The sequence below is a fragment of the Anolis carolinensis genome, chromosome 3 (assembly GCF_035594765.1).
Source record: "Anolis carolinensis isolate JA03-04 chromosome 3, rAnoCar3.1.pri, whole genome shotgun sequence".
Classification (NCBI taxonomy): Eukaryota; Metazoa; Chordata; class Lepidosauria; order Squamata; family Dactyloidae; genus Anolis; species Anolis carolinensis.
In genome coordinates this window covers 282,563,665-282,591,593 of record NC_085843.1, presented here as the reverse complement: position 1 = coordinate 282,591,593, position 27,929 = coordinate 282,563,665, and the positions used below count along the sequence as shown (strand labels likewise).

Here is a 27,929-nt window from a genome sequence, read left to right as displayed (position 1 = left end):
TTTGATTTATTAAATACAGTTATATATTACAATTATACATTTTTGTTATTTAAACTATACATATTGTGAAATTGTGGTTTTTTTCTCAAAGTGACACACCACCCAAGTCATGCTAGGTTTTTTGGTGAATTTTGACACACCAAGCGCAAAAGCTTGCCGATCATTGCCCTAGGTGCCATCTAGTCCAACCTTTTTCCTGCAAACATATTTTAATTTGTGTTTCTAATGTGTATATTTGCTTCTGTAATTTAATCTGTCATTTCCTCCTTCAGTTGGTAGGGAGAGGTGAGATGATGGTGATGATGATGATGATAGCAATTCTAGTTGTTGATATTAGTGAGCACTTGAAAGTACAATGGCCCAAACAAGCGCAGACATTTTAAGTGAGCAAGTTCAGTAATCCTGTTGGGGCAAGTCTGCCTCCGAGGCCAGTGGCCTCATCCTGGCCCCATCTTTTCCTTGTCCTGATCCGGCTGTAATTGAGCATCCCCATGGCCTGTCCCTCTCAGCACTCTTAATTGGCTTTTTTGTTGTTGTGATGCCTCAGGTTTCCACTGCTGTGCTGTCAATCACCGCAAAGGCTAAGAAGAAGGAGAAAGAAAAGGAAAAAGAGAAGAAGGAGGAGGAGAAAATGGAAGTGGTAAGTCTCTAACCTCTCAGCGCCTCTGTGATATCTTCCAGGAATGCTCTGGTTGAGAATACAAGCGGGATCCATGAGGTCATCCCACCCAGCTTCTGGCACTGAGCAATCTCGCTCCTCTCTCTGTGGTTCTTTAGGCATTTAATAATGATCTCGGAGCCTGCTCAGTATCAGTCAACAGGGGAACACCATTAAATTATCACTATATTAAATCAACGCTGTCCTATTACCCAAGAAAGGCATACAAGACAACCTCTTGGCAAGCACCTTGAAGGCCTCTGGGAGCAGGGGCAGGATTTCCTCCTCCTTGAAGCTCCTCCTGGAAGCAGTGCTAACAGCCAAGAGCCGTTCTTCTTCCTGCCAAGATTAGTTCTTCTGCCAGCTGCTGACATTTCGCAAGAAGAAACAGACCTGACATCAGTCACTCATCCCTGTTATTACAGTTTTGATTACTGTCAAGTGCTCCACTTAGGGCTGCCTTTAAAGATGGCTCAGAAATTTGTATTGCTCCACATTACAGCTACCAGTTCAAAAGCCTAAGGTCAGTGATACAGATTTCCAGCCTCAACTCTCTAAAGTTATTAGTTGTGAACCTTTAAAAAGCCCTTAAAAGACTAGGACAGAGTGGGTCACATTTGAGGGTCCGGGGTCCCTTTTCATCTTCCTCCAAAGTCTTGGCAGACCATACCCCTTCCAGCCTCTCATCAAAATGTTAGGAGGGAGACACATAGGATTTTAAGAATTTGAAAGGACTCCAAGAACAGTCTAGTCCAGAAATATACAATTACAGCTCTCTTGAAGGATAACTGTCCAAGGTCTTCTTATAGATGCTCAAACGTGGAGAATCCACTACTCTTGGAGGCAGTTTGTTCCACTGTTGAACAGCTTGTACAGTAATGCTTTGGAAGGTTCTTTTTTTCTTGTTAATTTTAATGGATTAAAATCGGACACATTGGCACTGACCTCCTCTGACTTAGGTCAGTTCTGAACGGGAATACTAGAAACTGGTTTCACTTGTGCAAAGCAGATTGACTTCTGCTGAACCAGTTTGATTGGACAACCGCAGAAGATGGCCTCAAACCAGTTCCAGAACCTGCAGAGAATGCCATTTCTTTCCAACTCTTCCACAAGAAAGTGCATGTGCATGTCAGTGGAGTACTTTGGGTGTCCGCACTGTGATTCATATTCTATTGAGTCACTTTTGCCGTGTGATGTGGTTTACACTAAAGTGTGCTGATGCCCCTCATGGGCTCTATTTTGAAATAATGGCATTGTGCAGCTGTGCAATTTTGAAGCTGAACCCAAACTGCATTAAATGGTCAGTGTAGATGGGGCCCTAGTCCTCGGAGAACCTAATCCTGGTTCCATCTTCTACATGACATCCCTTCTAATATATCAATATAGCTATCATGTCACTTTTTTGTCTTCTCTAAGCTAAACATACCCAGCTCCCTAAGTCGTTCCTAAGTCATAAGTCATTTTGGCATGGTTTCCAGAATATTTAACACATTGGTCACTGTTGTCTGGACACATTCTGGCTTATCAGTATGGTTCTTGAACTGAGGTGGATACAATACTACAAGTGAGATCTGATCCGAGCAGAACAGTGTCACTACTACTTCCCTTGACCTTGAAATGCATTGGCTTTTTTGGCTTCCTCATCATACTGTTGGCTTTTAATTTGTGCTCTATACCGATCCCTACATATTTTTCATATCGACTCCTTTTCAAGCCTGGTGGCACACATCCTATGTGCATTTCATTTTTTTGCCTAAATCTGGTAGTTTACATTTATTTATCTTTGTTAACATTCGTTTTGTTAGTTTTGGCCCAGTTCTCCAATCCGTCAAGATAATTTGGAATTCTAATCCTGTCCTCGGAGGTATTCGCTCCTCTGCCTCATTTGGTGTCGTTTGCAAATAAGCATGGCTTCCGTTCCATCACGGAAGTCATTTATAATGATGTTAGACAACACTACTGCGTCCATGACAGAACCTGAGGCACCCCACTTGTCCCTTTCTCTCAAGGGGAAAAGCAACTATTGACTCAGTGTGTCAGCCAGTCACAAATCCAACTAACCGTAACAATGTCTAGCACAGGCATGGGCAAATATTGACCCTCCAGGAGTTTTGGACTTTAGCTCCCACAATTCCTAACAGCTGGTAGGCTGTTAGGAATTGTGGGACTTGAAGTCCAAAACACTAGAAGGGCCCAAGTTTGTCCATGCCTGGTCTAGCACACAATTCTGTGATGAGACTGTGATGAGAATTGGTAAAAGCCTTATTGAAATCAAGATGCACAGCATTCACAATGCTTCTGTTCCACCAAATTTATAATTTTTACATAAAAGAGAGAGAGATGAGATTAGTTTGGCATGACTTGTTTTTGAGGAACTCATACTTGCTCTTAGTATTGGTTTTTAGTGTTAGCCGCTTTAGGTCTCCTTAGGTAATAATAATAATAATAATAATAATAATAATAATAATAATAATAATAATAATAATACCTTTATTTTTGTATGCCGCCACCATCTCTCCGTGGGGACTCGGAGCGGCTCACACGGGGACAAGCCCAGTCCAGCCCAGGTAGATCAAAAGCACAATGTAAATATAACAACAACAAAACAACAACAATAACAACATTCCTTTTCAAGTGCACATAGACTGGCTGCTTAATTATGTATTCTAGAACCTCTCTTGATATTGACATCTTTGCAGTGGGATTTGAATACCTGATAGACTTTTCAGGTTCTGTACACAATTCCATTTTCTTTTTTCTTTCCAGGTTACATTTCAGTGATAGGATTGGCCCTTTTGTGGGGTGAATGTTCAGTCTGTCCTATTAGAGTTGTTACTCATCTGCTTTTTGTATCCCTTCCTAACGTTACTTCTTTTAGGGCGATCATACTGACGTCTTGTCATGGTACGATTCATTCCATCTAATTTTGTACTGAAATTCCAACTATTTTTATGCCTCACAGCGAAGGAGCCCTTTCCCACAGGCTTACCGAATGAGCAGCTTCTTTCATGAGTAATAAATCTGCCATCTCCTGCATTCATTTGCCTCCTATATAAAAAGTTTGCTTTGACATTGAGGCAAAGGTAGAGAAATCTTACCTTTAGCTGCTGGTTTGTTTTTAAGGATGATGACTCTGCATTCTGAGTCAGCACTAAATGAGATTTACAATTGAGAGAAGATGATTTTGGGATTGCTTATTCTGACTTCCTCTGAAGCTGGCTGTCTCAGAATGAATTCAGTGCTTCCAGCAATGACACGGTCGGATCTGAGCCGAAGCCGTTTATCCCAGGAGCCCTTCTTCCTGTTTCGCCTCACACGCAGGAAGCGATCTGATTTGCAGCGGCCGACTGTGGTGTCTGGAATCCGTCAGGCGTGGAGCGGGAGACAGAGGATCCGCTATGGCAGCGCCAGCCCTGCTCTCGGTTCCTGGCCCTGGTTTGTTCCTCCCAGTCTCCGGCCCCACTTTGGGGCCCACAGAAACCCCACAGTTCAAACAAAACACCACACCCTTGACCCTCGCTGAAAAAAGAAGCAAGGAAATGGCCACAAACAAACAAGGGCAGTTTTGAACAGTAGTTTGGGGGCAGAATTATAGGATTGGATCAGAGAAACAGTCATAACAGTCTGAAGAAAAGGGACACTGAAGATCTGCAAACACTTAGAAACAAATGCAGTCATTGCTAATAGTCAACACGGATTTACCAAAAACAAGTCATGCCAGACTAATCTGATCTCTTTTTTCGATAGAGTTACGAGTTGGGTCGATACAGGGAATGCTGTGGATGTAGCGTACCTGGATTTCAGTAAGGCCTTCGACAAAGTCCCCCACGACCTTCTGGCAAACAAACTAGTAAAATGTAGGATAGACAAAATTATGGTTAGGTGGATCTGTAATTGGCTAAGCGAACGAACCCAAAGGGTGATTCTCACCAATGCGTCGTCTTCATCTTGGAAAGAAGTCACGAGTGGAGTGCCACAAGCAGGGCTCCGTCCTGGGCCCGGTTCTGTTCAACATCTTTATTAACGACTTAGACGAAGGGTTAGAAGGCACGATCATCAAGTTTGCAGACGACACAAAACTGGGAGGGATAGCTAACACTCCAGAAGACAGGAGCAGAATTCAAAACGATCTGGACAGACTAGAGAGATGGGCCGAAACTAACAAAATGAAGCTCAACAGGGACAAATACAAGATACTTCATTTCGGCAGAAAGAATGGAAATCAAAGATACAGAATGGGGGACGATGCCTGGCTAGACAACAGTACATGTGAAAAAGATCTTGGAGTCCTCGTGGACAACAAGTTAAACATGAGCCAGCAATGTGATGCGGCTGCTAAGAAAGCCAATGGGATTCTGTCCTACATCAATAGGGGAATAGCATCTAGATCCAGGGAAGTCATGCTACCCCTTATTCAATTCTGCCTTGGTCAGACCACACCTGGAATCACAGATGTTGACAAGCTGGAATGTGTCCAGAGGAGGGCGACTAAAATGATCAAAGGTCTGGAGAACAAGCCCTATGAGGAGCAGCTTAAAGAACTGGGCATGTTTAGCCTGCAGAAGAGAAGGCTGAGAGGAGACATGATAGCCATGTACAAATATGTGAGGGGAAGTCATAGGGAGGAGGGAGCAAGCTTGTTTTCTGCTGCCCTGCAGACTAGGACGCAAGGGAACAACGGCTTCAAACTACAGGAAAGGAGATTCCACCTGAACATTAGGAAGAACTTCCTCACTGTGAGAAAGGCTGTTCAGCAGTGGAACTCTCTCCCCCGGACTGTGGTGGAGGCTCCTTCCTTGGAGGCTTTTAAGCAGAGGCTGGATGGCCATCTGTCGGGGGTGCTTTGAATGCGATTTCCTGCTTCTTAGCAGGGGGTTGGACTGGATGGCCCGTGAGGTCTCTTCCAACTCTACTATTCTATGATTCTATGATTCTATCTCTTGCCTGTGAGCCCATTGAGACCTACAGCTGGCACTTAGGACAGGAGATGAAGTCAGTAGGGGTAATATATACTGTATTTGCTTGAATCTTAACGCTCTCCTTTTTTGGCTAAATCACCTTGCCAAAATTAGGGTGTGCATTAGATTTGCATAATACAGTAGAGTCTCACTTATCCAACATTCACTTATCCAACGTTCTGGATTATCCAACACAGTTTGCCTCCTGCCTGGATCCACAGCTGTTTCTCTAGGCAGCAAGGACTGACCTTTTAGGGATTTAATTTCCGAAAATGTTGTTGCTGTAAGTTCATTTTATGCAATTCTATCTTTATTTGTAGTCAATTTGTTAGTAGCCAATTTTTTAAAGTCAATGTTTTGGTGCTAAATTCGTAAATACAGTAGTTACTACAGAGTGTTACTGTGTATTGAACTGCTTTTTCTGATGATTTGTTTCAAAACATGATGTTTTGGTGCTTAATTTGTAAAATCCTAATGTCATTTGATGTTTAATAGGCCTTTTCTTAATCCCTCCTTATCATCCAACATTTTTGCTTATCCAACCTTCTGCTGGCCCGTTTATCTTGGATAAGTGACAGACTACTGTACAGTAATTTTAGTGCTGAGCTAAAGCAATTGGGGAATTTGCTTCAGGAGCTCCTATTTGAAGGACCCTATTTCTAATTTAGTGGCTAGGACTCAATGCTATGCAATACTGGGATTTGTAGTTTGGTTTTTTAAATTGTGTCAGAAGCGAATTTAGAATATGCTGCATGTTGCTTCTGGTGTGAGAGAATCGGCCGTCAACAGAGATGTTGCCCAGGGGATGCCCAGATGTGTTACCATCCTGTGTGAGGCTTCTCTCATGTCCCCACATGGGAAGCTGGGGCTGACAGACTGGAACTCACCCCGTCTTGCGGATTTGAGCCGCCGACCTTCATATCTTCAGGTGAGCAGTTCATCCAGCACAAGAGTTTAACCCATTGCACCACTGCGACTCCTTTGTAGTTTGGTGAAGCTCTAGGATTTTTGGTGGAGAAGGACCAAGACTGTGTAAAACCACAGCCACCATGACTCCATAGCACTGAACAAAGGCAGTTAAAATGTATTCATTCTACAGAATAGATGCACCCCAATGTTTTATTTTCCATTGATAGAAGCTTTAGTGTAACACCTTTGTTTTTAAAGAAGGAATCCTAAGCATGCAGCACCTATAATGATCATATTACAAAGAGTGAACCTTTTGCCATTGCACATTATATTTGTCAGCAAATACCTTTTTTGTTTCAGAGTTTTGAAAATTGAGTTGTGCATTAGATTTGATGGTGCATTAGACTCGAGTAAATACGGGTAGTTTTGGAATAGAGAGGTAGAAATTGTGGCACTTAGGAAGACCTGGAAGTGCTTTTGCTCCCACATAACCCCCTCAGTGCTTGCTTTTGGACTATAACTATCAGGATTTGTACTCCAAAAAAGAAACCTTTCCAAGCTCAGTGAACAGAGCCAGATACTGATATCACTAAAGTGTTGAGGCTAAGTTTATGATTGCTCTAAAGCCTCTCAATGAGTTCATGGCGGATGGAAAACTCAAACCTCAGAGCCTCCTTGTCTCCCATTTCTCAGCTGCACCATCTATCCTGATCTTCTTATGGGTTTGGTTCTGGCTGGATGGCCATGATGATACAGATTCTGCTTCTCCTTCCCGACTCTTAGGGAATGCAAAGCTGCCTGTCAGAATAAGTGGCATATATGAGAAGAAGTAGGAGAGAAAGCATGACACAGACCTCGAGGTATTTAAACAAAAAGGTTTGCATCACAATCTGAAGTAGTTGGAGTCATCCTCAAAAGACAATGTCAGCTAGTTTCTCCTTGCTATTATCTTTGGAGACAGCTTTAGAGAGGGAACTTGCATGTCCATAAAAACCAACTGGATGCCAACCATAATTTTATGTGGTCCAGGCCACATTCAATTTCTGGGCTCTAAAACTGTCTGTAAAGATGGCAGCAATGGGAGAGGGAGGGCAGAACCTCATCATATGCTGGAGATAATAGCTCAAATGTTATAGGACGACCTGGACGAATACTAGGTGTGATTCCCTGGCCAGGAATATGTCAGAGTGTGACAGAAGCTTTGAAGCTTTAGAGCACAGAAGAATGGACACTTTGAGACTTCAGTAAAAGCAAACATATAGCTTTACTGAGTAGAGCAAATATACAGCACACACTAGCATTGACATCCAACCTAACAGACAGAAACAAGACAAAAGACACTGAAGTAAAAGGAACAAACGAAATCTTATCTCTGAATCCTCCCTACACGTTCCAGGCACACTCAGGGTCACATCTTCACAGTTCATTAGCGGCTTGACTGATTAACCCTTTCAGTGTCAATACACTCTCTGCTGATGCGATCAGGTTACATTCACAAGCATTTAAACATTCACATTACACTAATCTTACATTAACAGAATAATAAGAGACTTCATGATGGATGGGAATTTCTTAAAAGTCATATATTAAAGGCACATATGGTTCCAATGATGAAGAAAACTTGTAAACCAGAATGGATGTCTAAAGAACTTTCAACTGAGCTAAGATTTAAAAAGGATATATGCAAGAATGTGAAAAAAGCTAGAACTTAATAAAGACGCATTCAAACATATCTATAGCAATTGTAAAGGAAAAGACAGGCTCAGAAGAGGCTTAGGCTTGCTAGAGAGGCTAAAATCAACAAAAAGGACTATAACACACACACATACACACACACACACCTGAAATGGTAGAGCTCTTGTTTAGACAAGATGGTAAAATGCTAATGGGACAGAGAAAAGGCAGAACTTCCCAACACCTTCTTTTCCTCAGTCTTCTCCCAAAGGATAACTGGTGCTCAAGGGGAAAATGGAGCAGATGTTGCAATAGAGGAAATACAACACAGCAGAGGGGGAAAGGTAGGACAGCAATACCTGGACACTGTAAGTGGATTCTACACTCCCAAGGCCTTCTGAATTACATTCACGGTTATTAGAAAAAAACAACTGGCAATAGTTTTTGAGAATTACTGGAGAACTGGAGTAGTTCCAACAGACTGGAAAAGGACAGATGTTGTCCCCATCTCCAAAAAGAGGGAAAAAGAGGACCCAAACAATTACACACAGTCAGCCTGACATCAAGACTAGAAAAGATTCTAAATTAGATCATTAAACACACAGCCTGTCAACACTTAGAAAGAAAGGGTGTGATAACTAAAAGTCAACATTGGTTTCTCAAAAATACTTCAGAGGACAGATCCAAATCCAAAATGAACCGATTAGAGAGCTTGGCTGTAACTCACAAAACTGCGATACTTTCAGTAGGCAGAAATGTAAGGGAAAAAAGAAATGTAAGGGAAAAGGTGTAACTGCTCTACATGCTGTTGCAAGTCCTTATATGGTGCATAATTGGTGGTGCATTAAGGGAAATAGAGCACAGCAGAGGAGAAAAGGTAGGACAGCAATACCTGGTCGCTGTAAATGAACCCAACTCTCCAAGGCCTGATGAACTACATCCTAGGCTATTAAAAGAACACCTGGCAGTTGTTTATGAGAATTCCATACTATAATTATACCTATATTGTAGAAATTAATTACCTAAACAAATAAATAAAGAGTAACTGCTCCTCTGTGCCTTCGATGTACCACTTGATTCACTGGGATTGCGGAAGCATTAGTCTCTTTTGTACATGTTTCACTGGTTGCACATTGTGCGTATTCAGCAGAAGAGTGGCCTACTGCAGCTGCCTAACTGCAGGAGTGTAGACTTATTGTACACATAAAGTGGGATCTCAGCTTGTATTGCGACCCATTAGGCATCCCTTCCACTCTTTTATTTTAATTTTTTAAATTGCAGTTATAGAGAGAGCACCTGGACAGTGTGCTCATATGGAATGACAACAGCCTTGTGCCCACATGTTTCTCCATTGCTGTTGGTGCTGCACTCCTGGTCGCCACGTGCAGTCTATGTGCCTTAGGAGCAGACTGGCTGTACATGAGGCAGAGAAAGGGAGGAATGTGGGAAAGGTTCAACCAGAACTGAGAGTTGGCCCATCAGAAATGTATTTGCCCTATCAAAAATGTCTCTGCTCCATTTCAGAGTTGGGCCAAAGCTAATAAAATGAACTTTCATAAAATGGAACACTTTGGCAGAAAAGAGATGAATTGCACAGATATAGGATGGGTGACATCAGGCTTGGAAACAGTCCTTGTGAAAGGGATTTAGGAGTTTTAGAAGATCCAAAGTGAACTTGAGTCAACAGTGTGATGCCACAGCTAGGAAAGCTAATGTGAAGTGTGTCTAGATCAAGGGAAGTCATAGTTCCACTCTGTTCCTCTGTGGTCAGGCATTTTGGGCAAAGCAATTCAAGAACGACATTGATCAGCTGGAAAGTGTCCAGAGAAAGGTGGCCAAAATAGTCAAAGGTCTGGAAGCCAAGTCCTACAAGGAGTGGCTTAGGGAGCTGGGGATGTTTAGCTTGGAGAATAGGCTGAGAGAAGGGGACATGAGAGCCATGTTTAAATATTGGAAAGGAAGCAACAAGCTTGGGTTCCTTTGCTCCAGAGAGTAGGACACGCATTGGAACAATGGAACAAATTGCAGGACAAGAGTGTAATGAAGTACGAATTTTGGTTTACAGATGTTATGTTTAATTGTGTGTTTATGTTTTAAAAGGGTAAGTATTACAGTTATTGCATCTCAGCACTCAAAGGCTAGTTGCCATGAAGAAGTAGGCGGAGCCAACTGCTGTTTAGTTGAAGGAGTGCAGAGTTTAAAAAAGAAAGTCAGTCTGTGCTCTGATGAGGCACAGGGAAGATTGATTCCAGGTTGATGGGATCAAGGAGACTCAATTGTTCATTTTGAGTCGGTTTTAAATAAGTTTGGTGACTTATTTAATGTAATCTGTGTCTTGGAAAGGCACAGAGGATCTGTGATAGTATATCACAGGGGTGACTGTGGTTTGAAGTCACTGGATAGTCCAAGTTTCAGACTTTGGGAACCAATCCCAGCTGGACTCACAGAGATCCATTGAAGTAATGGTTTAAAAGTGGCAGAGGAAGAAGTTTTAACTACTTTAAGTAAAAGAAGTGCTACTTTAGAGAGTTGATTCATCTCGTTCTAGTATTGTAACTGTTAGTAAGAATACCTCTAAGTGAGAAACAATATTGTAACCACTAAGCTCTGTGCCTGAATAAACTTGTTATTGTTCTTCTAACATCTAAGCCTCTGTCGCATATATTCTGCACCAAGTTATGCTACCTTTTAAAGTAAAAGGTCTCTTCCCTGAGTCTTTGGTGGTTGCATCTTTCCAAATTGGGCTTCAGTCATTATTAGCTCCTTACAAAGAGATTCTGCTTAAACATTAGGAAGAACTTTCCTGATGGGTTAGTAGTGTTGCACGGTGGTCTATGCTTTCTTTGCCTGGAAGTCCAGCAGAATAGCAAGAAAGTTCAAATCCAGAGGCTACTTGGCCGCCTGTGTCAGGAGGATTTGGTTATGTTTTATGTATGGCGGGCGGTCCAGCTGGATGACGCTTGTGGTCTCTTCCAGATCTATGATTCTTGGCAACTGTGGCAAACAAGGACCTGGGATTGGGTCCAGTCAAGGCATTGTGGAGAAGGAAACTGAGTCTGAGTACTTACTGGAAAGTATTCTTCTTTGGCTCTTGTTTTTCTTACACCCCATTTGATTTATTTCATTCCCCCTGTGCCTCAATAGGATGAAACTGAGAAGAAGGAAGAGAAGGAAAAGAAGAAAGAGCCCGAGCCGTCCTTCCAAATCCTCGACAATCCAGCCCGGGTGATGCCGGCCCAGCTCAAGGTTCTCACTATGCTGGAGAGCTGCCGATATCAGCCTTTCAAACCTGTAAGTCCAACTCTCCTTTGGCAGACCCTTTATTCTGCAGAGAAGGGATCAGCATCCATAGACAAGGAGATTGCTTAGAACCAGAAGTATTTTTTGATTTTGAATTATTATTTTTTTAATACCTGTATTTGCACATATGTACCTCATGAGATATCTTGGTGATGGGGCCCAAGTCTAAACACGAAATAAATATGTTTTATGATCACCTTATACACATTTTCTGGTGTCTGTATACACCAAATCATCAGGAAGCAAAGGTGTCACCATCTCAGCCAAATGTGGACAATTTTAGAATATTTCAGACTTATGAGTAATGGATGCTCAGCCTGTGGAATTGTTATTTATTTACAGTATTTGTATTCCGCCCTTCTCACCCCGAAGGGGACTCAGGGAGGATCACAATGTACACATACATAGCAAACATTCAATGCCATATGAACATAAAGACAGAGTCAGAGACATAGAGGCAATTTAACCTTCTCCAGCTTCCACCTTCATGAGGGTACGCTTGATTCCGGCCACAGGGGGAGCAGCTGCTTCATCATCCACTGTGACGCCGAGTCCTTGGATACTTCCTCATTCCAAACGCTGCTGAACGATTTTATGATGTAAATTAATTAAATTAGCCTCCCCACATAAGTGGTACCTAAATTTCCTACTTGATATATGCAACTATCTTTCGGGTTGCTTAGATCAACAACGAGCAGGGCTACTTTTTATTTTATGGTCGGGTGCTCATGTTGCAGAATTTCGTTTGGATGCAGGTGAAGAAAGCAGACTGACATCAGAAGTTGTCTTCAAGATAGTTTACTTTTGGCCAAGAACAGGTGACAATGTTAGCTAATGCTCAGAAAATGCAATGCCACCCCTTGCCTGTAGTGGCTTTCCAATTTATACAATTTTACAGAAGCATGAGCAGAAAGCTAACTGACAATGGAATTTGCTGACTATTATAATCCTTTTGGACATGCGTAGTTGCCTTGCAACTCCTCACATCAGGTGAAGTGTCCATAGTTTGCTCCACGTATGCACTATCCTCAGGTGACATGTTCATAGTTGATCCCACGTATGCATCATTCAGCAGCCAAATCATTACTGCAGTTTGCATGACCTTATATTGTGAGCAAAGAGCAAATGTCAGGCAACACATGTCCTGTCAACACTTTCATGGAAAAACAAGATTTTTGAGTAAGGGTCATCTAGGTAAGGGATTTTTAGGGTCTTTAAATAAAATATTCAAGAGCTGCTCCATTACTCACTCCGACACGGGCTGGCCTCGAACTCATGACCTCTTGGTCATAGTGATTTATTGCAGCTGGCTACTAACCAGCCTGCGCCCGGTATTGTATTAATATCATGTATACAATTACATCATCCATTAAAGTATGAAGTATTTAATCAGAGCTCTCCAAAACCTTATTCCATTCTCCTCCCAGCTGAGTATCCCACCTCTATTCCATCTTTTCCCTGTCTCTCTGGGGTCTTACCCTCCATCTTTCTGCTATAGTTTCCCATATCTCTGTGCAAACTCTGTTGGCGACAAGCCCCAGTTTTGTATCTTTCCTCCTTCAAAGACCACGCTTGTTGTAATTGGCTGGTTCTGGCCAGGTTTGCCCATCTCCTCCCTTCGCAGGGTGTGCTGTTCCTTTCAACAAGTAATTAAAAGTGGAGGAATCTTTCTTCATTTCGGCGCTGTGTCCTTAATCTGGAGCATTTGTGCCTCCTCTTTTCCAGCTCTCCATTGGAGGCATCATTGTCTTGAGAGACACCAGCGAGGACACAGAAGAGCTCGTGGAGCCTGTGGCGGCTCATGGGCCGAAGATCGAGGAAGAGGAGCAGGAGCCAGAGCCCCCAGAGCCCTTTGAGTACATTGATGATTAGGATGCAGGGTAAGTATGAAAGGGGCTTGAAACCTCCTCCTGGCCCAGGCATGGGCAAACCTGGGCCCTCCAGGTGTTTTGGACTTCAACTCTCACAATTCCTAACAGCCGGCAAACTTGGGCCCTCCAGGTGTTTTGGACTTCAACACCCACAATTCCTAACAGCTGGTAGGCTGTTAGGAATTGTGAGAGTTGAAGTCCAAAACACCTGGAGGGCCCAGGTTTGCCCATGCCTGATGTAAATACAGCAAGCCACATAGGCTCCCACTTTTCCTCTCTCTTTGCAGGGATGTGGCCCTCGAAGACGTTTGGCACTACGTCTGATGTGGGAAAACCTTCCCGGAGGAGGTCCCTGCTGCGGATGGCAGCGCACGGTGCATGCCCTGATGCTTCTGCGCTGGCAGGCGGTCTACATTTTATGGTTGGCAAAAATATGTGGAGGGAAAACTGTGCTCTCTTTCATGTACTCTTTAACACAAAGAAATCTGTTTTCAAAATAAAATAAAATAAAAAAGCCTCATGCAGCAGCAATTGCACTCTTTGAGTTACTCCTGCCAGGTTGTGGTGGGAATTTCCTCCCAGTGGGAGATTCAGAGAGTTGTAGTCCAACAAACAAACTTTCCCAAGGCTTGTTTTCAAAGTGGCATTATTACTTTCTTACCTGGGAGCTCTTGAGCAGTGCTAGGTCTCAAAGAAGAGACCCTGCAAGCGTGCATTTATATTCAGACAGTACCACCTTTCAGTTCACCTTTATTTCCCCTGCTCTTGGCACAGAGGGATTTGCTCCTAAGGCACTCTTGACTTACAGGCTTCCTCATGTTGGGAATCATCCTGGACTACTCAAGTCTAGATGTAGTTAGATAGATGATAGAATTAGATTGAGGGAATCCTTTCCCTGTTTCCAAAGCATGCCTAGACAGGCTTTACTGTGTTTCACTCTATCCTGTTTATGTCACATCCCTTATTTTGAAGTTAGTAGAAATGTGAATCTCTAGGGACACTAACTTCCCATTGGTCAGAATGTCTTTTATGGCCCCAATAAACTGGACCATGAGGTTGGAACCATTTTGGTTCTCTCTTCTCCCTTTGTTCTTCAAGCTAACAAGAAGCATCTCGCCATCTCTCCTGGCAAGATGTAACTATGTAGATGTTTGTTATTTTTCCTTTCTTATTTGTCAGAGTGCGCGGTTTGGATAAACACACATACAGCGGAAGATCAACGAAGAATCACTGGCACCAATAACAAGATAGCCTGTTTGGCTATCTACAAAAAGTTTACTAACCAATGGATAACTCTCAAGACGATATACACAGACAGATTGCAGAGAGGCAGAGAGAGAGAGATAACACAAGGAGCTATTTATAACCACCTCTGCTGTCTGATGCAATACACAGTTAACTCTTTACACACTTGCATAGTGGACAGCAGACAGTGCATGATGCAATCTCCAGTTCACATTGCAACACTATAATTCAATTACATTTAAACAACTCTATATACAATCATTCCCACTTCAACATTATTTTTCCTTAGAAACCAGTCTAGAGTAGACTAGACAGCTCCCAAGCCTTTCTATCTACAATGGAGTTCTTTTTACCTGAATAAATACTTTTTGAACTTTTACTGAGACTCTGCAGTCCATTGCAATCCTAAATAGACAAAGGCTTCTCTTTGCTCTCCCCGTGTAAGTAACTGTTGCATTTGAAAGCTTTTGCTTTTGCTACTCTCCTGCCTTTTGGTGGAATCTCCCCCAGAGAGGGTTAAATTGAGTCTAACCGCTCAGAGATTACCACAACACCTCATACCTCACATGCTTTTAAATTTGACTGTTGAAAGACAAGCCAAGTAGGCCAAAAACTTAGGGCAAAAGCCCAGGCTCTTCTGAGTCACTGGGCTTCCCACTGTCTGCCTTTTGTGCAGCTGTTTATGGAAGCGGTTGCCCTGCCAGGGGGAGAAATAGCATCTTGATGGCCAAACAGGTGGCTGGCCCAAATAGTTCCAAAAACTAGCAAAAAGAAGCCCATGAGAGGCTACCACTCTTAGGATTTTAGGTCTTCCCTGAGAGTGGATAAGGTGCCCTAAAATAACTGTATGGCAGGCAGGAATTGCAGCACGCCCAATGGCTGTTCAGAAATGTTGGAGGAAGCTGGACCTGTTGGTTTTCTGACAGCGATGAGTCAGATTCCTTTCTTGGTCCAGACAGGTTGGAGAAGGCAAGACTGGGCCAGAATAAAGAACTCTCTTGCATGTAATTGGAATGTAATGGTTATAGTTGTGCAGGTGGTCTAATGTAGAGAAGGGTACTCTTCCATCCCAATTGGGTTCAATGCCAGTTTCCCAGTGGGGGGCTGAAGTCAAAGCAGAAAAAGGAGGGAACAAAAATAAATCACAAACTGTTAAATTTGCAAGCTGCAATATTTGAGGCCTTGTTGGAATGGGTCTCCTCCACAAACTATGCTCCCAGCTTTCATTTCTTTCTCATTCAGGAGCATTAAGTGGTATCCTATTAGCCACATGACTGTATCTTTTTATGTGCATATGTTTTCAGCTTGTAACTGTTTTGGTCCAGCGCTATTCCGTATCCCTTTTTTTCCCTTTCCGAAACTTAACACCCCAGCAGCTATCAAACCCTGGGATTTGCTATGGTTTAATCATGGGAAGAGGTAAATCGGATGGTAAGACTGTCACTGGTCTGGGCAAGGAGCCCCCAGTGGCGCAGTGGGTTAAAGACTTGTGACTTGAAGGTTGGGTTGCTGACCTGAAGGTTGCCAGGTTCAAAATCCAACCCGGGGAGAGTGCGGATGAGCTCCCTCTATCAGCTCCAGCTCCATGCAGGGACATGAGAGAAGCCTCCCACAAGGATGGTAACATCAAAACATCTGGGCATCCCCTGGGCAACATCCTTGCAGACGGCCAATTCTCTCACTCCAGAAGCAACTTGCAGTTTCTCAAGTCGCTCCTGACACAAAAAAAAACCCTGGTCTGGGCTCTGAATGGGGCCTACACCATTTATGACAATGCCTTGTTTCTTTCCTCTTTTGAACCAAGATCAGCTGCTTTGCCTCATCTAAAAAACCTTCCCTGAAACTTTCCCAGTTTGCCTATTGCTTGACAATTGTTAAGGCACAAAGAGTATATGGAATTGCATGGCGTTACACTCCATTTGCTTGTTTTTTTCAATTATTTTTTATTAAGAATTTTCCATACTATATAACCACATAAAGGAATATAAAAACATGAAACTACAGAAATTTGTAAAGAACTTGGAAACAACTGCACAAAAGGAAACAGGAACAGGGAGAAAGGGGAAGATGATGATTTCCAGCTTCCCTACCCGTAGTTTTAGATCAATGGTTCCCAACCTTTTTTTTTTTTAACCAGGGACCACTTTGACTGGGGACCACTCTCCAACAATAGTACCAAAAGGATTGCAAATCAGCTTTTGGTCATCTTTAAATTTGGTTTGGTTATTTGGGGTGCCAATTCAGAAAATGCATTGGCTAGACCACATCAGTTGGTCATCTCTGCGGAAAGGAGCGGAAGCAAAATAAATAAAAGAGGAAGGAGGTTTGCAGACCGGATTTTTGTTCTCACGGCCCACAGGTTGGGAACCACTGTTTCAGATGCTTCCTCTATATCTTTTGCCTGTAATTTTACTTTTTATCCCATTGTTAATATTTTTCCTCTTGTTACCACAAAAAGGCAATTCATTTCCAGTCTTTTAAATGCTCCACTGTAAAATCTTGGCCGTTGTATCCTGCACATAAATGTTTGCATATTTTCTCTTCTCAGGGAGAAAGATAACATAGTTTTGGAGAAGTCAGCCAACAAAGAAAATAGAGAGTCTCATGAAATGTCGATCAGATGGAAGTTAGGAAGGTTTGTTTCGAGACTGAATATCTTAAGTCTTTTCTCAAAGAACTCCCCTCTCACAGCTCCCTGAATCGTCATTCACTGGCAAGTTGTTGAAGGTAGAGGCCAAGGAGAGGATACATTGCTTTTTTCCCCCTTCTCTGAGTAAGTTTGCTGTCTAGATGAGTTAAGTATGCATTGTCAAGCTATTAATAACTATTCCTCCTTTTAATAAGAACATTAACCTATATCAGCGGCTGCTGTCTTCTGGAATTTCCTTTGGATTTCAGGACTCATTGTGCTAAAGATACCTCCAAAGTAGAGTCATGGTCTAAGATGACACATCTGAGGTTTTCTTTGGCCGCCTATTCTGGGAGATCCAAGAGGGAGAATGAGGTTTTCAATGCCTTGTCATGTTTCCAACGAGGAGAGGAAAGTGCATAACTCTTTAGGGAGGGCAACTGTTGATTTTATGGTTGTTCATCATGTCATGAGGAGATAAGAGGTGTTGATTCAGATGGACTTTCGGGAGGAGAAGGAAGGGTGTTGTGCTTTGGCAGAAGAAGACTGGGCAAATTAAGGCATGAACCTATCATTCTTGCTTACTTTCACTCTTCCTGCTTGGGGGCAGGATCCTTTTATCTTCAGATACAGGCAAAAAAATTCAGTGGGTGCCAAAAAATCACAGAGACAATTGGAGCTCATAATTCACATCAATTTGGTCATCATCCACATCTCAGTCCTTGGAGTGTTGAAGCTATGGGGCTTCCCCACAGCTGCCTAGAATTGCTTGTGTGCAAGTCCCAATACATCTAGGTATGGGTTTAGGAAGGTTGAGATGGGTCACAAGAATCTGCCTCTGATTGAATAAGAATCCTTATATGGTAAAAACTACTTTGCTGGATAGTTCCAAGAGAAATAATATGGTACTCCACCATAGTAATTCAGACCCCTTCTACACTGCCATATAGCCCAGGTTATCAAAGCAGATAATCCAGATTATCTGCTTTGAATTGGACTATTGTCATGATCTCCAATCTTTGACATCTCCGGTCAGCTGACAAAGAACAGGGGCCAGCTATAAAACCTCAATTACCCTCTGGTATGTGAGAGCCCCTATATAAATGGGCCAAAGAGAAGGTTCTGGTATTCTGTACAATAAAACTAGTTGGAATCTACCAGTGTATGTCTTGGTGCTTTTTCTGGTGGAAGACTGACCCACAGCACAACTGGGAGAAGAGAACCTGACAACTATATTAGTCTATACTGCCACATAATCCAGTTCTAAGCAAATAATCTGGATTTTATATGGCAGTGTAGAGGGGGCCCAGGTTGCAAATGGAGAATACCTACCAAGTTTGCATCAGTGTCACATCCTGTATTGCTGCCAAAGTGAAATGGGTCCAGAAGGCACTGTGATCCCAATGGGATGTCAATCAGTCCTGGGCATCATCCCCATAAACATCTCCCAAAACAGTAATCCGGTTTCTAGGCTGCTCCCCTCAGAGCTGCACGCACAACAAAATGCCTTTCCATACCAACAACAAAAAATCCCTGCAGCTAAAAAACTAGTGCACTGGGAAAAGACTACCTAGTTTCCTCCCCAATGCTTTGACTTTTCTACCTGTAAGATTTTTAAAAACAGTTCCACTCATGTGAATCCTCATCCTCAGTCTTGTGTGTCTTCAGATTCTTTTTTATCGTGGGGTTTTCTTGCTAGATTTACTCAGAGAGGCTTTGCTCTTGGTTTCCTCTGAGGCTGAGAGAGTGTGATTGCCCAAGGACAAGCCAATAGGTTTCCATGGCTGAGTCGGGTTTCAAACTCTGGTCTCCAGAGTCATAGTTCAACTCTCTTTATTAAGCCAATAAAAAGAGGCAAAATTTGTTATATTAACTTCTTCATCTGGCAAACATGGTTGAAAAATGCAGGAAAAACAAAAATTCTATGACATTAAATGCATCTTTCTGCATCTTTTATTCTGAATACTGCTGTGAGAATGTTTTATGTCACAAAAAAGATCAAGGAATATCAGGGACGAAGGCTGTAAAAGGAAACCATAAAATTTCAATTCTTCACCATAAAAATTCTTCCTTTGAGATATTTTCTGACCTTCTCTGATGAAGCCAAATAGACCTTGTTTTGATAGAGATCAGTGATCTTCGATAGAAAAACTATGGGGACTTCCAACAGCATGTTTCTTCTTTACCTCTGCATGATGTTTTTTAATCATGTGTTTAATGAAGAAACAAATGAGTTTTCAAAGATAACTTTGTATCAGAAAAGGTACCAGAATCACCGCTGTATTGGATTTTGGCTAATGGTCAGCATAGCAACTCCCGAAGATTACATGTCTCAAGCAGTCCAGAAACAACATCATCATTATTTCTTGCCAACTATTTGTGGCAAGTGGAAGCGTGCTGTGCTGAAGCGTGCTGGGCCCATAACCAATTGTCAGAGTATTTGCAGCGCAGCAGTAGTTGGATGGAAGCAGTGGAACGCAGAACAAAGAGACACTCAGAGATGTTGGTAAAACTATTTACAAAGTTTTACTGTATTCAGCCATAATCAACACAAACAGACTTGCAGATGACAGATGAACACAGGACTGCTCTGTTCTCCAACAGAACTTGACTCGAACTCTAGGCAGACAGAACTCAACTGAACGGATGCAATCGTTATGCACAAACACTTGTGTCTGGATACTCCCTAGTTCCAGCCACACATCAAGGTCATCATAGCTTCTTGGCAATTAACTCTTTTCACACTATGGTACATTCTGGATGATGCAATCAGTTGCAATACAAGCATGGCACAAATTGCATTTAAACACTCAATACACAAATCCCACATTAACAATTCTCCTCAAGACATGATGCAACATGGTCTTACGCTTTTATTGATGTATTTTACCTATTAAAACACATATGTTAAAAAGCAGATTTAAGTTTAATTTCTCCTCTGCTTTTTCCTAGCCTCGACCACCCTTGATGCAGGCAGGCCCTAAGCTTTTCCTTTCAATAACCAGGTTTTACTATGGAAAGAGTATGTCTTTCTTTCCATCCCATGCAAGGCTCAATCTATCCATCCGATCGGGGTGATTTGCTTGCTTTCTTGCTTGGGCCAACTACCGATCATCATCACTGCTTTGGGGCACTGGAGGATTTTCTTTCTTTCTTTCCCTGCTTTCCTTTTGCTAAATGTTTTTCTAACTCTCTGATTTATTGTCAGTGAGACCACATTTCAGGAAAACAAACCTGACGGTTCCTGGGCACCGGACTCTTGGCAAGACACGGTGCCTGTTTGGACGGAGAGACGAATCTTCCGACATAAATACTGCCAGGGCGGCGCTTCCCTTCTCTATAACTCATTCTTCACACTGCAGTGTTGTTAAAGTAGACCCGGCGAAATCAATGAGATTTGTCTTATGTGTTGGCTTGTAGGGTAGGACTGGACTTTCAGCTCCACAATATCCTCCCAAGTGGGAAACAGAGCTAGGATGAGCCCTGAAATCCTGATGGAAAGAGCTGTTCAGCGGTAGCATATCCTGCCTTGGAGTCCAGTGGAGATTTTTAAGCAGAGGCTGGATGGCTATCTATTGGGAGTGGTCTGATTGTATGTTCCTAGATAGCAGAGTGTGGGTGGACAGGAGAAACCTTAAAATTTCTTCCAACTCTTTATGATTCCACGAAACTGAGCCTGAAGGCAAACAAACAACGAACAAGAACTTTAGCCAAAGGAACTACCAAGCCCCAGCGTTGCTCTCAGTCCTACCTACTCCCAGCACTTGCTGAGATAGATAAAAGATTATTCTAAACATCAGTATTTCATAGAACTTAAGAATTGAGTGGATAACGAAAAACTGCATGAGCAAAATTCAATGAGTACATGGTTATTCTTACTTAAGGTCTATGTGACCCACACAGAATGGTGACAGTGTTTGTTGTTTAAGAGGAGGTTCTCAAATGCAGAAGATCTCCTAGCCTGTGTGCTCTTCCTCCTGAATCATCATTATTATATTTATACCCCGCTTAATCTCCCGAACGGAACTCAAAGCAGCTTGGCATAAAAGCATTAGTATACAATTCATCTATATATATAAAAGAGTGATGGCATCAGGGCAGCGGACAAAACAACAAAACTACACATCCCAGAAACACTAAACTTGGCAACACAACCCCTCATCCGTGCCTCTACGTTCATACAACAAAAAGAAAAGAAAAATAAAGTCCTAATTAGAGGGAGAGGAATAATTGTTTTTATCCAATTGCTGCCAGTTAGAAGGCTAAGCTCTGCCCACTTGGTCTCCTAGCAACCTACTCAGCCCAACAGATGGCCACCCAGCTTCATAATAATAATAATAATAATAATAATAATAATAATAATAATAATAATAATAATACAAACTTAGGTTAGCAGATACCCCTAAGGATCATCCAGTTCAACTTCCCTATATCATGCAGGAGGACACAATCCAACCACTCCTGACAGATGGCCATCCAATATCTGCACAATAATAATACACATCGAATCATAGCATCAGACAGTTAGGAGACACCCCTAAAGGCCATCCAGTTAAACCCAATTCTGCCATGCAGGACACAATCCAAGCACTCCCAACAGATGGCCACCCAGCTCTCAATATTAATACTAATAATAATAATAATAACATCATCATACAATCCTAAGGTTTGGAGTGACCCTTAAGGATCATCCAGATCAACTTCCTTCTACCATGCAGTAGGACACAATCCAAGCACTCCTGACAGATGGCCATCCAGCCTCAACAAGTTTTCACCAACACCACCAGACAACGCCACAGCAACGCGTGGCTGGGCACAGCTAGTAATATACAAATATGCAAATATTAAAACAGAATTAGCCAACTTGACCATGCTCTGATGCCTCTTGGTCACACATGGGCCAGTTTTCATGGAAATGTTGGAAGGCGTGTGTTATACAGACCCACCATTGCCTTCAAGGAAAGCTGGTCCATTGTGCCATCCCACCTCGTTAGGCCTAATTGGGGAGGAAATTAAGAACCTCTCCCTCATCAGCAGCTCTGCCTGCCCCTAATGGATCCCTCTTGAGAAGCTGGAGGAAGTGAAAGACATGCGCATGTCTGATGGGGGAAAAACATTCTGTCGTTTCTCTTTCTGGAATCCTGGATGCATTTCACGAGAAAAAATGTTTGTCCCTCTGAGTGAGTTAGAACAATAACAGCAAGGGATGCAAAGTTTTCACATTAGAAATGGCTAGAAACATCAATTTGTCAAAGTCTGGTTGGGGAAAACACCAGGTTCAGCTCGTAACATACATACATGTTGGGTAACTGTGAGTTTTCCAAACTATATGGCCATGTTCCAGAAGCAGTCTCTCCTGACGTTTCGCCCACATCTCTGGTAGGCATCCTCAGAGATTGTAAGGTCTGTTGGAAACAAGGCAAATGAGATTTAGATATCTGTGGAATGATGTCTAGGAGAAAAAACTCTTGCCTGTTTAAATGTGTGAATTTTGCAGTTGGCCACTTGATTAGGATTGAATGGCCTTGCAACTTCAATGGCTGGTTGCTTCCTGCCTGGGGCAATCATTTGTTGGGAGGTGATTAGCTGGCCCCGATTGTTTCCTGTCTTTAATTCCCATGTTTTTGAGTGTTGTTCTTTATTTACTGTCATGATTTTTGAATTTTTTAAAAGAAATACTGGTAGCCAGATTTTGTTCATTTTCACAATTTCCCCCTTTCTAGTGAAACTATTCACATACTTGTGGATTTCAATGGCTTGAAATCCACAAAGAACAACACTCAAAAACGGGAATTCCAAACACGAAACAATCAGGGCTAGCTAATCACCTCCCAACAAACAATTCCCCCAGGCAGGAAGCAGCCAGGCATTGAAGCTGAAAAGCCATTCAGTGCTAATCAAAATGGTCAGTTGCAACATTCGCACTTGCCTTAAACAAACAAGAGTTCTTTCTCCCAACCTGGACCTTCCACAGATATATAAACCCCACTTGCCTAGTTTCCAGCAGACCTCACAGCTTCTGAGGATGCCTGCCATAAATGTGGGCGAAACGTCAGGAGAAAATGCTTCTGCAACATAGTCAGACAGCCTGGAAAACTCACAGCAACCCAGTGATTCTGGCCATGAAAGCCTTTGACAAGACATACATGTTACTTATGGATCATAAAACTAAAGGCAACTTAGTGGTCAGTGGCTAGTAGTGAAGATTTAGTATCCTAAGTGAAGTTATAGAAGTTATTTGAGAATATGAATGTGTTACAATCAACCCCCTTTGGGATAGAGTTGCCAGATCCCAGAGCCTAGCCCAGGTAAAAGGAGGAATCTCAGGGTAAGAGAACTATCTTGAAAAATGTGAAAATAAGTAGGTTAAGGTAAAGGTTTCCCCTGACGTTAAGTCCAGTCGTGACCGACTCGGGGGGTTGGTGCTCATCTCCATTTCTAAGCCGAAGGTGTTGTCCGTAGAGACCTCCAAGGTCATGTGGCCGGCACGACTGCATGGAGCGCCGTTACCTTCCCGCCAGAGCAGTACCTATTGATCTACTCACATTGGCATGTTTTCGAACTGCTAGGTTGGCAGGAGCTGGGGCTAACAGCGGGCGCTCATTCCGCTCCCAGGATTTGAACCTGGGACCTTTTGGTCCACAAGTTCAGCAGCTCAGCGCTTTAACACACTGTGCCACCACCAGTACTTTTCTCATTTGTTGCCTTTTGCTTGAATTGCAAACCCTGAGCAGCCGGTGTGTAATCCTCGTAATGCTTTTGCCCATAGTAAAAAAAAAAAATCATTCTTTTTTGGATTTGTTTCCCGAATATTTTCAAGCCATGGTTGGTTAAATCAGTGGATGCAGAACCCATGTATACTGATGGCTGCGTTCCCTCTCCCAATTCACATCTGCAGCAGGGTCTGTGTGTGAGCAATGTGTACACATGCATCTGTCCGTTTATGTATTTCTCTCTTTGCCTTGGCATGGGTTGCCAAGGGCCATAAATTCAATGAACAGCGCCGGGGTCTATAATGTCACGCTTGGAGGGCCCAGACAAACGGAGCCCAGTGAAAGCGGCGTTTGCTTAGCCCTCGGTTGAGGTGGATCCTGCTGGGCGGCCGATGAGGCATGCGAGGAGGGGGTCTCGCCCTGCCAAACACGGCTGCGGTTTTGCTCAGGCAGGTATTTGCACACTTCTGGGATGGAGAGACTGATAGGGAAGGGTTTGGGATTCTGTGTTCATTCTATGAACAAGGAAAGCTGGCTCTTAAATATCTTAAATCAGGCATGGGCAAACTTTGGCCCTCCAGGTGTTTTGGACTTCAACTCGCACAATTCCTAACAGCCGATAGGCTGTTAGGAATTGTGCGAGTTGAAGTCCAAAACACCTGGAGGGCCAAAGTTTGCCCATTCGGTTGTCTGGAAATACCTGATTAAATCGCACACACAGGCAAAACGACAGAGGTTTTGTTCCAAAATCAAGGCGGCTTTTATCTTCAGTAACACAGACTCGAACAACTCTGTACAAAAGTCACTTTCTCCTTCTCCTACTCTCAGCAATTTCTCCAACACAGATCTCTCAATCAATACTATCATCAATACCATCAAGAAGAAAGCAAACATACTGTCGGACCTGCTTTTATACAAGACCCAGCCAATCAAATATTGCATTGCCTCACCCCTGGTTCTTTGGCACTGCTTTTAATCAAGTACTGAAACTTGCCTTATCATTTTGACCTTACAATTAACCTCCTTGATAGGCTTTTACACTTGACTTCTTGTCAAATCCTGACAGGATGGATTTGGGAACTGGCCACATAATAATAATAATAATAATAATAATAATAATAATAATAATAATAATAATAATAATAATTAGAAACTCCTCAAAGCACAGCAAACAAAAAACCAGTACAAGAAAGCCACACTACAAACTAGAGCTGACAGCTGGCACAACAAAACATTGCATGGAAAGTTCCTTGACAAAATTGAAGGAAAAGCTGATAAGGAGAAGACCTGGCTCTGGCTCTGGCTCACGAATGGGACCCTGAAGAAAGAGACAGAAGGCCTGATCCTTGCAGCCCAGGAGCAAGCCATCAGAACAAAGGCAATTAAGGCCAAGATCGAAAAATCAGCTGATGACCCAAAATGCAGACTGTGCAAGGAAACCGACAAAACCATGGATCATATCCTCAGCTGCTGTAAGAAAATTGCACAGACAGACTACAAACAGAGGCACAACTATGTGGCCCAAATGATTCATTGGAACTTATGCCTCAAATACCACCTGCCAGCAGCAAAGAACTGGTGGGATCACAAACCTGCAAAAGTATTGGAAAATGAGCACGCAAAAATACTGTGGGACTTCCGAATCCAGACTGACAAAGTTCTAGAACACAACACACCAGACATCACAGTTGTGGAAAAGAACAAGGTTTGGATCATTGATGTTGCCATCCCAGTTGACAGTCGCATTGACGAAAAACAACAGGAAAAACTCAGCCGCTATCAGGACCTCAAGATTGAACTTCAAAGACTCTGGCAGAAACCAGTGCAGGTGGTCCCGGTGGTGATGGGCACATTGGGTGCTGTGCCAAAAGATCTCAGCCGGCATTTGGAAACAATAGACATTGACAAAATTACGATCTGCCAGCTGCAAAAGGCCACCCTGCTGGGATCTGCGCGCATCATCCGAAAATACATCACACAGTCCTAGACACTTGGGAAGTGTTCGACTTGTGATTTTGTGATATGAAATCCAGCATATCTATCTTGTTTGCTGTGTCATAATAAATAATAATAATAATAATAATAATAATAATAATAATGTTGAAGGCTTTCATGGCCGGAATCACACAACATTGCAATAATGATGATGATGATGATAATAATAACAACAACAACCACAACAACAAGAATTTATTTAAAAAACAAAGCATGGATTGTCGATGTTGCAATTCCAGATGATAGCAAAATCGATGAGAAGCAAAGGGAAATGCTGGCACGATATGAGGATTTAAAGCTCGAACTGCAAAGACTCTGGTACAAGCCAGTCAAGGTGGTCCCAGAGGTGATTGGCACACTGGTTGCAGGGCCTAAAGACTTTGGCAGCACTTGAAAACAATAGTCGCTGACAAAATTACCATCTGTCAGCTGCAAAAGGCCACCCTACTCAGATTTGCATTATTCACTGATGCATCACATAGTCCAAGACACTCAGGAAGTGTCCGACGTGGGATACAATACAACAACCAGCATAGTGATCTTGTTTGTGGTGTAGTAATCTTGTTGCGTATCAATAATAATAGCAATAATAATAATAATGTTTATTATGTTTATTTATACCCCACTTTATCTCTCCACAAAGGAGATGTAAAGTGGCTTACGATAAAAGCACTTCAGTACAATTTAAAACCCCAAAATGTACTAACATTAAAATAGAATTAAACATCAATGGTCTTAATTAAAGATTTAACAGTTAAAATTCTTTAAAAAACATACAGCTAAAATCACTTGATGTTAAAAACCTTCTTTGTTAAAAAAAAAGCCTGCCCAAATAAAACGGTTTTCGCTTTCCGCCGGAAGGAAAGATGGGAGGATGGGGCCATTCTGAAAGTGAAATTGCTTCTCTAGAAGTCTTTTAAAATATATTATTTTTACTCACACATAAGGGTTTTAATATACAGTTTGAGGACCCCTTATCCGGAATGCCAAAATATTCCAAAATTGTCCACCTGGTACTTGAGATAATGACACCTTTGCTTACTGATTAGCTTGTAAAAATGTTGTATGCACAAATTTATTGAAAATGTGTGTAAAACTGGGTTGCTGTGAGTTTTTCGGGCTGTATGGCCATGCCCCAGAAGCATTCTCTCCTGACATTTCACCCAAATCTATGGCAGGCATCCTCAGAGGTTGTCAGGAGAGAATGCTTCTGGAACATGGCCAAACAGCCTGGAAAACTCACAGCAAACCAGTGATTTCAGCCATGAAAGCCTTCGACAACTTATGTGTAAAATTGCTTTGAGGGTGCAAACATAGATGTCTATGAAGCATAGGTGAAATTTGTGTTCTGACTTGGATCTCGCCTCTAAGACATCTCTCTCTAGATACAGATATATAAATATTCCAAAATCTATAAAAATAGTTGTTGGAGTGGTCAAGCATTTCTGTGTTCTCAAATAATATACTGTGTCCAGGTTGGTTCATCAAGTGCTCTGTTATGACTGAACAAAGGAAAGAGACAAACCTTTCCAATGCTAATTAAGGTGATTAACTGCAACATTCACGCTGACTTCCAACTGACAAAGAACTCTTCTCTCACCCTGGACTCTCCACAGATATATATTAACTTTCCTTGCCTACTTTCTCCATGCCTCACAACCTCTGAGGATGCCTGCCATAGATGTGGGCGAAACGTCAAGAGAGAATACTTCTAAAACATGCCATACAGCCCGGAATACATACAACAACCCAATACTTAATTCGTTATTTGGTAAGTAATAGAGAACTATAAAGCCACAGAGCAGAAGAAAAGCCAAGTCCTAAACTATTAGTTTAGAAAAGGTGTCCAAAACATGTGGATATTGGGTTTGACTGAATTATTACACTGTGTTCCAAAATTTGAAAAGTTTTCTGTTCCTGTTTTGAAAGTGTTATTTCCTATTTAATTGTGTGGTACTTACTTTGAAAGTATTCGCT

General features: G+C 42.3%; 1 protein-coding gene and 1 long non-coding RNA gene across 2 annotated transcripts in view; one reads left to right on the top strand and one right to left on the bottom strand.

The window, feature by feature from the left end:
- Positions 1-13,886, top strand: part of psmd1 (proteasome 26S subunit, non-ATPase 1) — a 134,605-nt gene extending 120,719 nt beyond the window's left edge. The window contains exons 22-25 of the mRNA XM_003226960.4: positions 548-640; positions 11,344-11,490; positions 13,225-13,379; positions 13,658-13,886. Of these exons, the coding sequence (XP_003227008.1) occupies positions 548-640; positions 11,344-11,490; positions 13,225-13,371 (387 nt within the window). The 3' untranslated portion in view covers positions 13,372-13,379; positions 13,658-13,886. The remainder of the gene's footprint in view (positions 1-547; positions 641-11,343; positions 11,491-13,224; positions 13,380-13,657) is intronic.
- A 5,865-nt stretch (positions 13,887-19,751) lies between these two features.
- On the bottom strand, positions 19,752-27,817 carry LOC134297927 (uncharacterized). The gene is made up of 2 exons (XR_010004900.1): positions 22,543-27,817; positions 19,752-20,920 (listed from the first exon to the last, which is right to left on the bottom strand). It is a non-coding gene; the product is annotated as an uncharacterized LOC134297927 (long non-coding RNA).
- Between the last annotated feature and the right edge of the window lie 112 nt (positions 27,818-27,929).